General features: G+C 54.8%; 3 protein-coding genes across 3 annotated transcripts in view; 1 reads left to right on the top strand and 2 right to left on the bottom strand.

Moving 5' to 3' along the window:
* The window catches only part of VPS53 (VPS53 subunit of GARP complex), a 68,032-nt gene extending 62,513 nt beyond the window's left edge, over positions 1-5,519 (bottom strand). Inside the window, exons 1-4 of the mRNA XM_074160922.1 lie at positions 5,418-5,519; positions 2,518-2,598; positions 1,370-1,419; positions 485-551 (exon numbers count right to left, since the gene is read on the bottom strand). Of these exons, the coding sequence (XP_074017023.1) occupies positions 485-551; positions 1,370-1,419; positions 2,518-2,598; positions 5,418-5,501 (282 nt within the window). The 5' untranslated portion in view covers positions 5,502-5,519. The remainder of the gene's footprint in view (positions 1-484; positions 552-1,369; positions 1,420-2,517; positions 2,599-5,417) is intronic.
* A 370-nt stretch (positions 5,520-5,889) lies between these two features.
* Positions 5,890-11,809, top strand: TLCD3A (TLC domain containing 3A). Its single transcript, XM_074160783.1, has 5 exons — positions 5,890-6,011; positions 6,621-6,704; positions 8,772-8,985; positions 9,173-9,268; positions 9,761-11,809. The coding sequence occupies exons 1-5, from the start codon at positions 5,890-5,892 to the stop codon at positions 10,028-10,030; spliced, it is 786 nt and encodes a 261-aa protein (XP_074016884.1). The 3' UTR covers positions 10,031-11,809.
* Positions 11,810-12,315: 506 nt separating this feature from the next.
* GEMIN4 (gem nuclear organelle associated protein 4) lies at positions 12,316-15,614 on the bottom strand. Its single transcript, XM_074160845.1, has 2 exons — positions 15,605-15,614; positions 12,316-15,518 (listed from the first exon to the last, which is right to left on the bottom strand). The coding sequence occupies exons 1-2, from the start codon at positions 15,612-15,614 to the stop codon at positions 12,316-12,318; spliced, it is 3,213 nt and encodes a 1,070-aa protein (XP_074016946.1).
* Positions 15,615-15,749: the final 135 nt, after the last annotated feature.

Raw genomic sequence — 15,749 nt, 5'->3', positions numbered from 1 at the left:
TACCGTACTCCGAGCAAACACATCTGTCAAGCAAAAGACAAGTGAAAAACTGATAGCTGAACAGGACACGCAAGATGAACTGGCAGTCAGTCATCAGGCTTAGTCACCAGCAACTCAGGACACCTCAGCAAACAGCCTAGTTAAAAGGCTAAATAGCCTTTTATTGATCCTTACTCGGTAGCAAATGTGCTTGTACCTATTTAATCCTGTTCATTTTATCATTAGCTTCAGAGTGGCGCAACCACAAGCCTCCTGGTTTTGTTTTTGATTTTTAAATCAATTTCTTGCTCGCTTCCCTTTGGAGGGTGACCAGAAAGCAGACTAGAGCAGCTGTTCAGTGAGCAGCTCCCAAAGCCATTAGTGGAAGAGACAGCAGAAACACCTCCCTGACAACGAGAGGGGGTTTCTGCCTGCCAGAGCCATTCCCCAGCTTAGCATCGCAAGGTGACAACCCTTGGCACTACCGGAGATGAGATGCACGTACCTGCCTGCCATCCTGTCCCACGTTGGTCTGTCCTCTCACTACAGTTCGAATGTTGTCATCCAACCTCCTGGAGAAAAGAATCTATAATGTCAAACTCATTCTCTATGTGCCTGACCCAAACCATTATGGGAACCTTGAGAGCTACAGAACAGATTTAAAATAATAAAGCTGGTATTTCCAATGCTAAACTCACTTTTTTTTTTTCCCCTTCTCTCTCTGTAGGACATCACTATATTACATAATTTAATAGTCCTGTTGCAAAAATAAAAATAATTTCCTAATTTAATCAGGGCTTCTTGCATTTCTCTTCCCTTAAGCAATATAGTCAGTTTTCCCTTGCCTGTTTTCATTTCCACTCTCCATATATTAAAGTGCTGTCTCAATCGTTTCAGGCTGATAATGCCAGACTGCACAGAAAATTTAAGTATTTCCTGCACACTTAGACTTATTTTGTACTTTTAGTACGAATAATGATAACAAAAAGATACACAAGAGTTTTTATATTGCTACTTTGACCTCACAAACAGAATAAATTCTCAACAACCCAATCTTCTGGGCAGTTTGTTCTCTCAGCCTTCAAACTGTACTAAAATTTGGTACTTGTTGATTCTTAGTTCATTGTTTTTTCAAAGCTTTACTTTGCAACCCATTAGCTAAAATAACCCAAAAGGCATGTATTATACAATAGGGGCAAAGTATAAAAAAAGAATTGTAATTACAGGGAGTAATTTTTGTCTCTGCCTCACTATTAGACTTGAGAGAGAGCCTATTCATGCCTTTAAAGCAATTCAATTCGTATCAGCTACAGTGCAAAGGCTGTGTGAAGCCTCGGTGACCCCCAGATTACTTGCCACTTGAGATGCAATGATGTGGAGAAATATTTACCTTATTTTCAATCTGATTTTGTTCACAACTTCATCGATGTTTGCCAAAGACTACAACATGAAAAAAAAAAAACAAGGAGAAGTGAAATGGGGAACCTTTTTCTGCGATACACATCGGCTGTGATACCTAACACTTTCTCATGCCTGGCACTTTACCCAGAGGAGAGCAACGACTTTGTTTTACAGATGGAGGTACTGAGACACACTTCGCAACTCTGCTGCTCCTCAGGTCACATACTGAAGAGCAGCAGAAGACAGGGCAGGCCAGGGTGCAGCCCTGCAGGTGCCAGAGGCCTCTCCGCTTCCCATCCAGCCCTGAGCAAGAAGGGTGCCCTGAGCTTTGTCTTGACAGCAGAGCTGCTCTGAAACGCCGTGGTGACAGTGACCTCCAGTGGGCAATGGGGACAGAGCCCTCGTCTTCCCCAGCCAGAGACCCTCCTCTAGAGCCCAGACACCCAGCAGAAGGATGGATGAGGCCTGGCTGCTGCTGGAGTGGGGGTATCACAGGGGAAACAGCTCTCAACCACTGGCAAAGGGGAAAAGGCCACACCAGCAAGCTGACTAGAAACAGCTGAAAGCCCAAAAAGCCCGTGTCTGCAGAGGAGCTGAAACACAATAAATGCTGGAGCTGCCTCACAACCCCGTCTTCAGCTGCAGAAACACCTCATTTTTCCAATAGCTTAGTCCAAAAGTGCCCCTGGGGCTGATTTGGGGAAGACAAAGTACGGATATGAGCCCAGGGCAATCTCATTCATTACATCTCAAAAGAAACAATAGCTTGCCAACAAGGGTGACTCTCTAGTGACATTTCACAGGCAACACCTGCCTTATTTGGCTAAAACCCCTGAGGATTTACCAATGATTAATACATGGCAAGTTATTAAATTTACTGCAAGAGAAACCTCTATACAGAAAACTATTTTATTTCTACAGATCAAAGCAGGATTTTTAATGCAGCAAGTACTTTGGGCGGAAAGAAACTATGTAATGACAGTGAACCTCGTGAGATGCGAGTTTAAGATGTGATTATTGTTATAGTCATACTACCTGTGCTACTGTTTAAAAGAAAAGGCTTGTTTAAACACGCCTTCAGTCACTTACTATCAGGTTACCCCTTGCACTGAGGTCTGTACCGTGAGTGCTACTTACTTGCTCAGTGGGAAAGAGAGTATTAATATACTCCACAGCATTGAAATCTGCTCTGTCCAGTGGATCTTGGCTGGGAAACACCTGAAGAGGAGGAAAACAAATACATTCAACAATACATCACCATTAATTTCTGTAATTTTACACAGTATTTACTGACTTTAATTACTTCAGCACCCATTTCCAATTGTGTTTCACAGCATTGTTCTAACGAGCACGCACAGAGAGCAGTCAGGCCTCTGTCCAGGAGTAAAGCACCTACGTAAAATTCCTGTGGATATCAGCCTGGATAAACACAGATAATACACATGCACACTTCCAAGTACAGCCCCAGCATCATAGATCATGGGCAAGGAATTCTGGAGATATGTGAGCCATTAATTATGCATCCCAAACCATGGTGATGCTGTTGCTGTTACCTGCAAAGGAAACCCCCTGCCGAGGCATTGCCCTTATCTTTGCCGGGGCTTTGCAAGGCCCTGTGGTGAGAGATGGAGGATTTGCTTTCCGCAGCCATGTAATAGGAAACATGAGGAATTAAGAAATGGTTGTACAAGTTCTCTGGAGACTTGGGTTTGCCACTTTCACATGAAAAACAGAGAGAGAAACAGCAACTGCTGAGTGATTCTTCCTACCCACAGGAAAGCGGAAAGAGCAGCTGTGGTGCAAACAGATCTCATCTCTCCTCGGAAGTAGCTTAAATGATGCAAATGCAGCTGCCAGGCTTTGCTTTTTGTCCTCACAGACTAAAATACACTGTGTTCCCCTCTCTGCTACCATTTCCTTTCCATATTTATACAGCTCTGCACTCCATGGTCAAAACCCTGCCTAGCTCGCACCACAGCATCACCTCTGCACGTCACCCTGGTCCCATGCAGCACTTACATTGTTTTACATACTTTGCAGTGTAAAAGCAGTGGTTCTGCGAGATCATTTAAACAAGAGCAACTTCTCCCTGAAATAGGCCTCTTCAGCAGCTTTCCCAAAGCTACTCCTGTGGCAAAGGAGAGGCAGGTGGCAGTTAAATGCGCACAAGGTCGTGCCCCAGTGAGGAAGGTGCTCTGACATTAGCCTACTTAGCCCATCAGCACAATTGCAGCACCACAACCAGCCTGTCCTGCTCTTGGCTCACAACTCCTACAGGTTCAATTAATCCCAGATCTCCACAAGAGCTAAGAGCAGCTGAAGCAAGGGGTGGGACGGAAGACAGGCTAGGTCAGGAGCTCCACTCTCAAACCACAGATAGAGATCAATGCTGCAGGCAGCTGTACCAGCTGAAGTTGCTACTCCCTAGTCTTCGTCACAACCCATTAATCACAAATGACTACCCCACGATTTGTGGGGCACCAGTCTGCGTGTGCTCCCTACGCCATTTCAGGCAGAAGTCAACTGAGCCAGTTCTGCTCATTTAACTAGAACTTGATTAAGGAACACTCATGGGAACAACAGGATGATTGGGTTGGTAAATGCCAGTGAGGAAGTGATGAAAGGCAGGAGGTCACATCATCCTCAACATCTCCCCTTGCTCAGGATGCGAGTATCTACCTGTAGCCTCACTACCTGTTAAAATAACTCAGTCAGGGATATGGCGGATTCTCCACTGCTTGAAACCTCAAGTCAAGACTGTCTCTAAAAGATGTGTTTTAACTTGGAAAGACACTTTGTGCTTGATGAAAACATCATTAGATAACTCCCTTTGGTTGTACAATGTTAGAAATCACACCAGGCATCTCTGGCTTTCAAACACACAGGCTCTAGAGAGCGCAGAGGATTCTTCTTTTAGACAAGTTCCAGGTCTCCTTTAAAAGCTGGCATTTAATTCAGCAATTCTCAAGATTTCAGTAAAAATTGCCCAACAGTTCACTGCCAGATGTACCAACCCCATGCAAAGATAAGCATCTGTGGGGTGTCTCTTTCTTTGGAGCAGTAATATTCCAAGGCTGGCACAGCACCTATAAAGAAACCGTGCTACATTCCTCACCTTTGGGCGCTGGGCTTGAGGTGTGGCACCAGGTACCACAGGTCTGCCCTGGTTCTTTGAGGAGAGCCCCCAAAAGTGACCCACAAGCCTCAACACTCCAGAAAGTGAGAAAACTTTTTTAAGCAATGCTTAAAAAAACTTAAAAAAAACTTTTTTAAGCATCTCCTGTTTCTGTCCACAGAATTCTACTACGAGAAAGAGCTCTTTGGACAGAAGGGTTGGCTGAAGTCAGTGCAAGCTCAGTCAGATTCCAACAGACACGTGATTTTACCCTGGTTTCTCATGGACTTTTGCTGGGCTTCAAGTGCCACGAAAGGTTTCAGGGAACACTGAAGGACTCAGGCTGGAACATAATATTGATCACAAAAGTCAAGCCAAGACTTATCCTGACTCCAAGCGAGTCGCAGGCCATTTGGCTCCATTAAGATGCTTTACATACCAAATAACAAGGATTCAATTAGAAGACAGAGAAGAGGCGTGCCCCGGGATGCTCAGTGATGGGGAAGCCATCAGATGAGATATGCTCGGCTGCGGCCAGCCACAGGACCAGCCCTCGCACCGCGGCGGACGGTGACAACCCCCCAGCACTAAGGTCACCCGGGGGACCCGAGCCGGTGGCCAGCGCAGCCCGGGGACACCGGCAGAGCCCGCCCTCCCCGGAGGCTGAAGGAGCTCTCCCCCCACACCAGGCACCCGAGCCGCACCCGCCCCTAAGCACGGACAGCTCGGGGCTTCGCGGGGCCCGGGAGCGGAAGGCTCGGAGCCCGCTGAGGGACCACAGCGCCCGGCAGAGCCCGCCGGAGCCCTCACAGAGCGGGCAACCGGGCCGCGCCCACACCCGGCCCTTCACGGGGCAGACCCTGCCGCACCCCAGGACCCAGCCGGCCCCCGCACGGCCCCGCGGCAGGCCGCCCCGGCGCACCTGCTCGATAGCGGCCTGCACGGCGGGGGCCAGCTCCAGCGCCGCCTCCAGCCCGGCCGCCAGCTCCGGCTCGTCCTCCTCCATGGCGGCCCGCCGCTTCCGGGCCGCGGGGCACGCCGGGATACAGGAGGATGCACCTTCTCCTCCGCGCCGGGCGTGGGGGCGTGGCCTGGAAAGGAGGGGCGGGGCTTGACTGGGCGGTGTCTCCAGGGAGGCGGGGCTTGCACCGGGCAGGGGCGGGGCCTGCCGCCCGGCGGTGCGGGGCGCGTCCCGGCGGCGGGAGCGGCGGGGCCGGTTCGAGCCGTTGCCCGTCCGAGCCGTTGCCGGTCTGAGCCCAGCCCAGCCCAGCCCAGCCCGTCCGATCCGAGCCCAGCCGAGCCGTTGCCCGTCTGTGTCGAGCCGGACCCTCCCCGCCGCCCGGCCTGCTGTTGACAAGCGGCGGCGGGAGGCAGTGCGGCGGCCGGTCGTCCCCATGTGGCGGACGCTGGCCCTTGCCTCCGCCTTCTTCCCGGGGCTCTTCATCCTCTGCATCCGGTTGCTGCGCTGGGCCGCCCCGGGATGGAGCCTCAAGGACCGCATCCTCCTCAGCGGCAGGTACGGGCGGGATCGGCGGGGGGCGACCGGGAGGGCGGCGGGCCGGGATCGGGAGAGATCAGGACGGGGCAAGAGTCCCGAGCCCCGGCGGCTGGGAATCTGCAACGGGGGGGACCCCCGACCCCCGGCAGTCCCGAGCCCAGACCCCGTGGGGGGAGCAGGGGCCGTGGGGAGACAGAGCCCCCCAGGCGTGGGCAGCCCTGCCCAGCCGTACCCCCCCCCACCCCCCACCCCCCCCCCGCGGCAGGTCCGCGGAGCGGGGATGCTCCGGTGCAGTTCTCCCTCTGCCCGCGGGGAACTGGGCAGCGTTACCGCTCATCGGCGGGGGTGGAAGGGACAAGACCTGGAAACACCACTCCCCCCCCCCCGCCTGCCGTGTCCCCGGGTGGCAGCAGCTGGCACAGCCACCCGGTCCCCGTCCCACGCCGCCGGGGCGCGGGGACAGAGCTCCTCCTCGCCATGGGAAGGCTTTCGGGGTGTGCACGGAGTAGGCGTCGAAGTGGTAACAGCTTTCCTGGTGCAACCGTGGCCGAGGCCACCACCCCTGTTCCTCAGCCCTTCTGGGGTGACATTTGGAGGTGACCTGTTTTTCTCTTCTCTGGGTTTCAGGTTGGTGTCAACGGTCCAAGCCACGATGGCGACGGTGTCGGGGATCACAGTTGTTCTTAACTGCAAGGACGTGGTGTACGACAGGTAATCCCACCCAAGAGCCTTGCTGTCCCACGAGGAGCACGCGGAGGCTGTGCTCGGCCAGCCCGCAGCCGGAGTATCTCATGCCAAAGGCTTGCACGTACAAAGGGGAGAGGAAAACCAGTTTCATGTTCCTCTTTCCTCCACTCTGGGTGAAGGGTTGGGCAATGAGCTGGCCGGACACCCCCTGAAAGGCACTGGCTTCTTCAGACCTGGGGCTGCTCTGCCAGCACAGAGGGGCTCAGCCCTTGAGGATGGACTGTAAAATGGGCACATCAATGAGCAAAAAAATAGACGTTATCCTTTCTAAAGGAGTAGGGAGTCCCCTTGCTGGAAGGTGAAATTGCTAACGAGTCAAGCAGACCTAGTGAAAACTGATTTTAGAGGTGCATCACCTTCTCTGTGCCAAACGGATTCTGAAGGAGTCCAGAAACGAGAAAAATCAGTGTGGAGTTTGCTCCGAAGGAAAAAAAATCACACCGCCTTGTCCTCAGTGCTCTGAGATAAACTGCCCCAGAAGTGCCTCTCGGCAAGAGCAATAGTGCAATCTGGGTCAGAAGACTTAAAAACAGAGCTATTATCCAGAATAGCAGACAAAATTGTGGGAGGGAAGAATATAATTATGCTGGGCTGGAATTTGACCGTCACACACCAGATTTTAGGGTGACATTTAGGGAGGGCTGCCCTCTCAGTCATTGCAGGCTTACCTTTAATACACAGATGTGAAATGTTCTACTTTGCTCTAGATGGTGAGATAGATCCAAATTGATCAGTCCTGCTTAACAACGGCGACGTAATGAGTTATCTTTTTGCTCTAAAATAAAATACGTGCTGTGTAGATAGGGCAGATGCTAAATCCCAGACCGACACAGATGGCAGGCGCTGCCGGGACCCCTCCTTCTCCCTGGTGCTTTCCCCGGGTGCTCTCAAGGCCAACAGCTCAACACGAACACTTTGTGGTCGGAGACCTAGATTTTCTTTGAATCTGGAGGAAATAGAGCCCAGTGCTCGGCAGGGAGGGCCTCGGAGAATGACAGCGAGACAGGGAGCCAGGAAGCATCACAAAGGTTGCAGTTAAATTTGCCAATTTATTTACACAGGCAGACAATCATTATATTGCTGGCACTATAATTGCCCTCTAAAGCCCTGGGCAAGTTTTGCAAACACAATAGCCGGTCACTTCCCCTCCCTGCTTTACATCACTTACGTCTTTTTATCTGGAATAGGAACACATGCAACAATTTTTTTTCTAGAGATGGCAGAAGAGCAAAAGCAAATTTTATTTGGGCCTCAAGCTACATTTCTCTAAGCAGCAGTGTAGGGTAGTGGTGTGGTGGTTGGGTTTTTATTTTTTTTATCAGTGTGATTTCACTCAGGACTTTTTAAGGAGCCTGGTGTCCCTGCAGAGCGGGGCTTGCTGCTGCCCGGATTGTGCAACCAGGATTCCGACATGCTTTGGGAACAGGCAGCTGCCTGCAATTATTTCCCAACAGACAAATGTCTCGCGGGGGTTTATTGCCTATATTAGATATTTTGCGCTTCACTCTCCGAAGTCCAGGCCAGGCAACTCTGAGCTCTCCGGGTGCTTTCCAAACACTCCCCGGGTTAGGCACCCAGCCCAAGCCTTGTGGCAGGCAGAAAGGACACGGTCTTGGAGCTTTTCTCCTGCCAAGCATCAGCTCTGCGTGGCCCAGGGCTGCTACAAATGTGCTGGATTAGTGCTAGATCCCGAGGGGTGCTGTGCCCCTGGCCCACGTGGCAAACACCAGGCTGTAGGGTTAATCAAGATCCTCCCGTTAGCGCTGTGTTTGTGCTTGGCTGGGCCGAGCTCAGTGCCTGGCACGGCCAAACGCGAAGCGGGGGCAGCTCTGAGGAGGCGTCCTCCACGCGTACCAGGTACCTTTTCTCTGCTGAGCCAAATCAAGTTAAATTTCGAAGCTGATGGTAAGCTGAGAGGTGTCAAGATCCGCTGCTTCCGTTTCAGACCTAAAGACTCTCTCCCACCTTTCAGAGCATCGTGAGGTGCTCAGAGCCGTTGCGATGCCCCTGTGTGTGCTGCTCCTCCCCTAGGCACTGGCTGGCTGTAGAATACATCTGGGTCCTCGTTCCCTACATGACCTACGACATTTACGTCATGTACCTCTGCCACTGGCACAAGAGCATGGACAAGGGAGTGGTGGAGAAGAAGCACTCGTTGGCCAGCATTTGGAGCTTCCTCCTGCAGGAGCAGCTGATGGTGACCCACCACCTCTTCATCCTCATCGTGCTCACCCCCATCACCCAGGTAAGGGCTGAGCACGGCCGCTGTGAAACCCAGCCCACGAGGAGCCCTGTGTGGCTGCAAGGGCTTGCCATCGAGGCTGTGTCTGGCAAAGCATCTCTGCTGCCGGTCAGGAGCCTGTGGTGCTGGGTGTTAGATCCTGGCCACCTCTCCAGAAGGCCCCCATACTTACTGCCAGCTTTATTTGCAGCATTTCAGGGGAGAGCTGGGGGACTTCTTTGTGGGCTGCATCTTCATCGCAGAGCTGAGCACACCTTTCGTATCTCTGGGCAAAATCCTCATGCAGGTAGGCGAGGAGGGTTGGAACTCAGGTCTGGGAACCTCACAGTGGTTTGCACCCCTTCCCTGCCCCAGGCTGCCCTTCTCCATCAGCCCCTGTTCACGCAGCAGCTGGGCTGGGGGTCCCAGGGGCTGGGGAGGGGTCTCAGATAGGGCAGCCCCAAGCTCCCCTACACTGCTGCCTTCCTCCTTGCCTCCTATTAGGTTCCTATCGCTTTCACCAGTAAGCAGCATGCCCAGTAGCATCCCCAGACTGGGAGCTGTGCTGTGTCCTGGTGCTGCCCCCTCCTGTCTGTACCTCCCCCCTGCACCCCAGTCCTCTGCCCCCCAACACCTCCCTCCCTCCCTCCCACCCTCCCTCCTCCATCCCTTCTCACCCTGCTTTCCTGCTCCCTTCTCCATCCACGCCTGCTGGGTGCTCGGCTCCATGCTCCTGGCACTGTCAGTGCCTGGGGAGAGATGGGGTGCTCACCCCACGTTTGCCTTCTTCCTTCCCCAGCTCAAAATGCAGGACACGCTCCTGCACAAGGTGAATGGGATCCTCATCCTGGTGACCTTCTTCCTCTGCCGTATTCTCCTCTTCCCCTTCATGTACGCGGCCTACGGCAGGCAGGTGGGGATCCCCATTTACATGGTGCCTTTCCGCATCCCCCTGCACTGCAACATAGCCAACGCTTCCCTCATCGCCCCCCAGCTCTACTGGTTCAGGCTCATCTGCCGCAAAGCCGCCCGGCTCTACGGCAGCTCGCCCGCCGACAAAAGCAGATAACGGCTGGCAGCCACAGCGCAGCGTGGGGGCTGAAAAAAGGTCAGCCTCCCCCCCCCCAAGCTCTTCCACCTTCAATGCCAGCGCCGCGGGGACCATCGTGGAAGCAGAGCGGCGGAAGCAGCGATACCGCCGGGTTTTTTTAGCTGGAAGCAGCCTCGCCATCTCCACCGTCGCGGCAGGCAGCACCAGCCTGGGTTAGGAAGGCTTTCTTCCCACGCTGCTCCAGTGCCTTGTGTCCTCCCACCCGTGGGAGCCGGGGCAGGAGCCAGCGAGGAGGAGGAAGCCTGCCCATAAGCACGACATTCCTTCTGGGATTCAACACTGTGGCACCAAGCTAACGGTTACACGAGAGGGGCCCCCCCTCCCCGGCATCTTGCAGGGCTGACACCAGACACCGGCACCCAGGGTGGTGTGAAGAAGCCTGCAGCCCGGAGGTGATGCTGGAGCGTGCCCAGCCCCACGCAGCAGCCCTGGGGACTCGGGGAGCCCTGTGCTGGACCTGCCGCAGCCCCAACTCACTCCTCCAGCTCTTGTTTACAGCCTCCAGGCTGTGGCACGGTTCTGCACAGCCCGTTCCTGATCGTTACCCACTTCACCTCTACACTACAGCCGCATTCAGCCTCTCACCTCCCACTTCTGCCGGGATCAAACTCATTTAAGACTCCACTTAACCCAAAGGTGCTTTTCACTACAACCATCTGGTGCCTGTGGCTGACAGTCCCGGGCTAGGGGGGCTCTGGTGTCCCCAGCAGGCTGGAAGGGAGAGAAACTCATGCCGGGATAGAGGAACGGTTCTGCTGTCTCACAGCAATGCTGGCCGGGCAGAGCGCCCAAGGCTGAAGGGCAGGATGGGAACAGGAGACTGCTAAGTCCCCATCTCTGGGCGCTACACAGAGCCTTCTGTTGGCAGGGGATGCAACTTTCAACCCTCTACCCTAACTGCAGTTGCTTTTAATTGCCCCATGTGCCCCCAGTGAATATGTGAAAGCCTGAATAGCACACCCTGCCCTGCTCTCCCAGCCCGTGGGTACCGGTACAGCCTGAGCTCCAGCTGTATGGTCCATCTCTCCTGCCCCATCCCACTCCCCCGCAAGGCGAGGTCTGCCAGGGAGGGAACTGGGTCAGTGCAGGAGGAAACAGCAACCTCAGAGCAGGGCAGAGCGATGTCCTTCATCAGTTTGGCCCATTTCCACCTTCAGTCACAGCAAAATGGGGACAGGCTTCCCGGCTCGCCCTGCACAGGCTTGAGCGGGTGCGTGCACGTCAGACCGCAGCAGTCCGGTTCTTTTCCTGCAGCCAGCACAAGCCAGGGCAGCCACCTCCTCCCTCCAGCCTCCCGTGCTCGCCCGGGGTCCCCCTGCACCAGCGCAGCCCCCCCCCATGCCCAGAGACCTGCAGCCACTCTGTGCCTTTCATTCTGTCTAAAAAACAACAGCCGAAAGGGCCAAGGACCCAGTTCTTTTGGGTGTCGGATCTCATCCCAGCTACGGCTGTATTCTGGAAAGACTGAAATAAAAGGGCCTCTACCAACATGCAGTCGGTTGTTGCAGGAACACTACTGTCACGTTAACCACCGAGACCAGCTGATGCTATAAACCGCTTGCTACCCGTTAGAGATGTTTGTATCTCGCTGTTTTCATTGCGAATAACGTGCCTTAGGTAAGAAGGACAAAAAAAAAAAAGCCAACGAGGCATCTCAGTTTGCACTAACACTGCCCTATTTACTCTTGCACCTATCAGAAGACCAATAAAGATTTCCTCTCTGAGTCACACCACGGGATGTCTCTCCCACGTGCCGTTCATTTCTGGGTGACACGCAGGGTTACCGCTGCACACCCACCTCCGGGCAACACACACATATTTATTTCCAAAGGCACCTGCCTGTCCTGATCTCACCCGACTCGCTGCCACGTGGTGAACCCAGCAACACGCCCAGGACTAGGAGAGGGCCGGCAGCAGGGAAACCGGAGGGAAATGATATTTCCCTGATGCCGGAGGCTGCTGGGATCTCTCTCTATAAATCCAGACTGCCAGCAGGTAGGGCTGGAGCCACCAGACCAGCAGCTGGGGTCTGGAAGAGTTGTTTGCACAGCTATTCCCGCTGGAAAAACGAGAGTGGCTGCTCCCACCCATCTTTACATGGCCCCTTCGTGGCTCAGACAGGTTGGGAGAAGTAAGTTCAAGAAAGAAAATCAGATAGGGTTTATTACAGATCTTACAGTTTTCCATGAGAGGGGTCCCCTGAGGCAGGGTCAGTGCTCTCCTCCATTGCCCTCTCCAGCTCCTCAAGCCGGCTCCCCAGCCAAGCGGGCTCCCAGCTTGCTGAGCTTCTGCAGGAGGGGGCCACGCAGTGCCTCGTCACCGACGTTGTCCGTGATGGATTCCAGGAAGTGCTTCTCGTTGGCTCTCCGCAGCGTGTTGCTGGGGGACGTATCGGCCATGCTGAACATCTCATACTGTGATAGGATCTCCAAAGCCACCACCACGAGCGGCTCGCTGCACCCCTTGTCTGGCAGCATGGCGGCGACATGCAGCAAGTGGCAGAACATCTGGATGCAGACGAAGGACACCTCCTGCGCGGAGGTCCTGTCCTCGGCGGGGTGCGAGGGGGTCCCCGCGGTGTTCTTGATGGAACCCAGCAGGTCTGTCATGCTGCTGCAGTACAGCTGGACCACGTGGAGCCAAGCCTCTGCCGGTAGCCAGGTGGAACAGCTGGAGCTGCAGAGGAGCTGGAAGCCCCGCAGGAAGAGCACGGAGAACTGGAGGTAGCAGGCAAACGGCCGGAGGTTGAGCAAGGGCATGTACTGTACGTACTCCAGCGTGTACGGCACGTGCAGGACTTGCCTCTGCAGCAGGTTTTCGACCACCTGCATGAGCCCCTTCCATTCACTGTGGCTGCACCAAGGGAGGACCTGTATAAGGGCCACCAGGAACCCTTTGCTGAAGAAATTCACTTCTTCAGGGTTGTCCACATTGACCATGAGGAGTGTAAGCATCGTTTCCCTGAGCGCTGTGGACACACAGCAGCACTCCATCCATGCCAGGAGCCCACTGCCCGGTCCATAAGCTGGCAAAGGCTGGGATGTCCACTCATCCTCAGGAAGCGTACAGACCTCAAAAAGCGTTGCCGGGACCTCATTCTTGAAGTGCTCTCCGTAAAGCTTCTTCAGCCGGAGACCAATGGTCCAATCCAGTGATGCCACCTTCCTGTGAAGCCAAGCCAGCGACTGGACCCACAGCTCAGGGGAGGGGACAGTTTCTGGTCTTACCACCTCACAGAGCTGGCAGAGGATGTTCAGCAGCAGGTCTTTGGTCTCCAGCGAAGGGAAGAGCTGGTCCCTAGGCTGATGCCAGTACTTTGTGTAACCATCTAGAAGCTTGCAGAGGCTGAGGAGAAGTGGGAACGGGTGACAGAACTTGATCCAGTGCTCTTCTGAACAGGACTGTACCGCCAAAACCTTACTGAGGACCTGCAGGCTCAGCTCAGTTTGATCAGAGTCTGATTTCAAATAGGGAAGGACAAAGGCTTTGGTCACCTCTGCAGGTGACATAAGTGGGGCAGCTGAGCTTGGCTGCATGAGGAAGGCCAGGAACTCAAGGAACTGCTCCTCTTCCCTCACAGTGGAAAGCCTCCCCCATACTGCCTCCTCCAGACATTTCACCACCAGGCTGCGTGGCCTGCCTGGATCGTCATGGGTCTCCAGGAAGCTCAGCGCTGGGAAGGAGCAGAGGATTTGCGCGAGGAACTGGTGTGCTCCTAGGTTGACTACAGCAAGATTACAAACCTGCTTCACCGTGGCCTCAGGGTACAGCAGCATAAGCCTGCCCACAGAATCCACAGCCCTGGTCAGGCCTTGATCAGACACGCTCTTTGTGATCTGGTTGAAAGTTACATTCAGATCCTCCTGGAACCCCTCCATAACAACCGTCAAGTTCAGGGACAAACCTGGCCCGCCCCAGGACGTCAGGACACCCGAGATCACTTTGTTTTTGTCAGGTAACGGAAGCTCAGTGTAACACTCCATGATGGCTTTGGTCACTTGCATCTGCAGCTCTTGGGCCTCCTTGTCTTGACGGGACACGGCAAAGTTCACCAGCGTCTCCAGCAATTTCAAAACTAGCTCTGGTTTCTGGAAGACAGCTTTGTTTTTCACAAGGCAGTCAACCCAGTCCTTTGAAAAGGCCCAGGTCTTTTCAGAAGCAAAAATGGAGCACATCTCCACATGCCTGTCCAGCTTTTGCTCAATGATTGTCATGGCAACTGAAGACACAAGGCTGGTGCCTGAATCCTTGCCCTTCAGGCTGGCGCTGATCTCCTTAAGAAAATCTTTGGTGATCTGTGTCAGCTCTAACACTACATGTGTCTCTTCTTCACCCAGGTCTCTAGTCTCCGAGAAGCAAACCAGGTTCTTCCTGAAAGTGGTAAGAGTGTCCAGAAGCCGGTAGCTCTCATAGCAGAGCTCCTCAGAGCTGTTCAGGGCACCCTGCAGCTCCTCTTCCCAGGCATGCAACAAGCTGCAGAGAAAGCCCAAGCCAACAAATAGCTCCTCACGAGAGAGCTTGGCCATGGACAAGAGGTTCAGGCTTCTCTCTGCTTCCTTCACCTTCTCGTCCAGCCCCCTGTGGTAGAACTGGTTTTCAGTGTCCTTGGTCCAGAGGCTGACCACAGAGCTGACCTTGACCAGGTACTCTGAAACAGGGAAGGGGCTGCCCTCTGGCTCTAGCTCGGTGAACACGGACAGCAGCTCCACCAGGTTGGCCAAGGCATAGCACTTCATGCGGGGCAGAGTGATGCTCTTGTAGGTTTGCTTTAACCCCTCTATCAGGACCATGAGCAAGCTGGTGGCAGCAGGGGGGTAATTCAGAGAGCCCGGGTCACCCTTGAACCTCTTTGGGGGCTGGAGACCATCATCCAGAGAGGTCTCACAGCCATGCTGACGTATGAGAGCGCTGAACGTAGAGACTGTTGTGTCTTCCTGTCCCTCCCTGTGTTTCATCACCTCCCACCACACGTCCAAGAAGAACCTGATGTCTGATGGGGACGTCTCACTGGCGATGTACTCCACCAAGCGCTCCAGCTCGCTCTGGCACACATCCTGGGGCAGCGCCAGCAGCAGCTGCACGAAGAGCTGGGACGCACCGAGGGCTTTGACCAGCTCGAAGAGGACGGTATGGTTAAGGTCGGGGATCATGCTGCCCACGGAGAAGAAGTCATCCTCCTTCCATCCCTGGTCCAGTGATGTGGCCGGTGGGGCCGGCAGCAGGACTTTAGCCCAGACGATGGCCACAGCCTCCTTCTTCCAGAGGCTGTGCTGCAGCGGCGAAGGGCAGCGGGCCCCGATCTCCCCCAGGGCGTCGGTGATGGGGGGTCCCACGCGTGGCCAGTCGGCTTTGCGCAGCTCCCGCAGCGGCCGCGGCTGGGTGAGCCGGGCGGCCAGCAGGAACCCGCCGTGCAGGATGGCCGTCTCCTCGCACACGCCCCACGGCCCTGCGAGGAGACACCGTTACCTCGGCCCGCTCCCGCCGGCCTCCCTCTCCCCACCCCGACCCCGCTCCCCCCGCTCCCGCACCCACCGGGCTCCATAGCGGCGGCGTGGCCCACCCGTGCCTGGCGCGCTCTGACGTCAGCACGGGCAGCCCCGCCCCGTCCCGCAGCGCCCCCTGGCGGCCCGGGGGTGGCGCCGCCGCCTGCCCGCCTCCTCCGGCGATTAATTTGTCG

Source organism: Numenius arquata, chromosome 18 (genome assembly GCF_964106895.1).
Source record: "Numenius arquata chromosome 18, bNumArq3.hap1.1, whole genome shotgun sequence".
Taxonomy (NCBI): Eukaryota; Metazoa; Chordata; class Aves; order Charadriiformes; family Scolopacidae; genus Numenius; species Numenius arquata.
The sequence above is the reverse complement of the archived record's forward strand: the minus strand, read 5'-3'. Positions and strand labels throughout refer to the sequence as shown.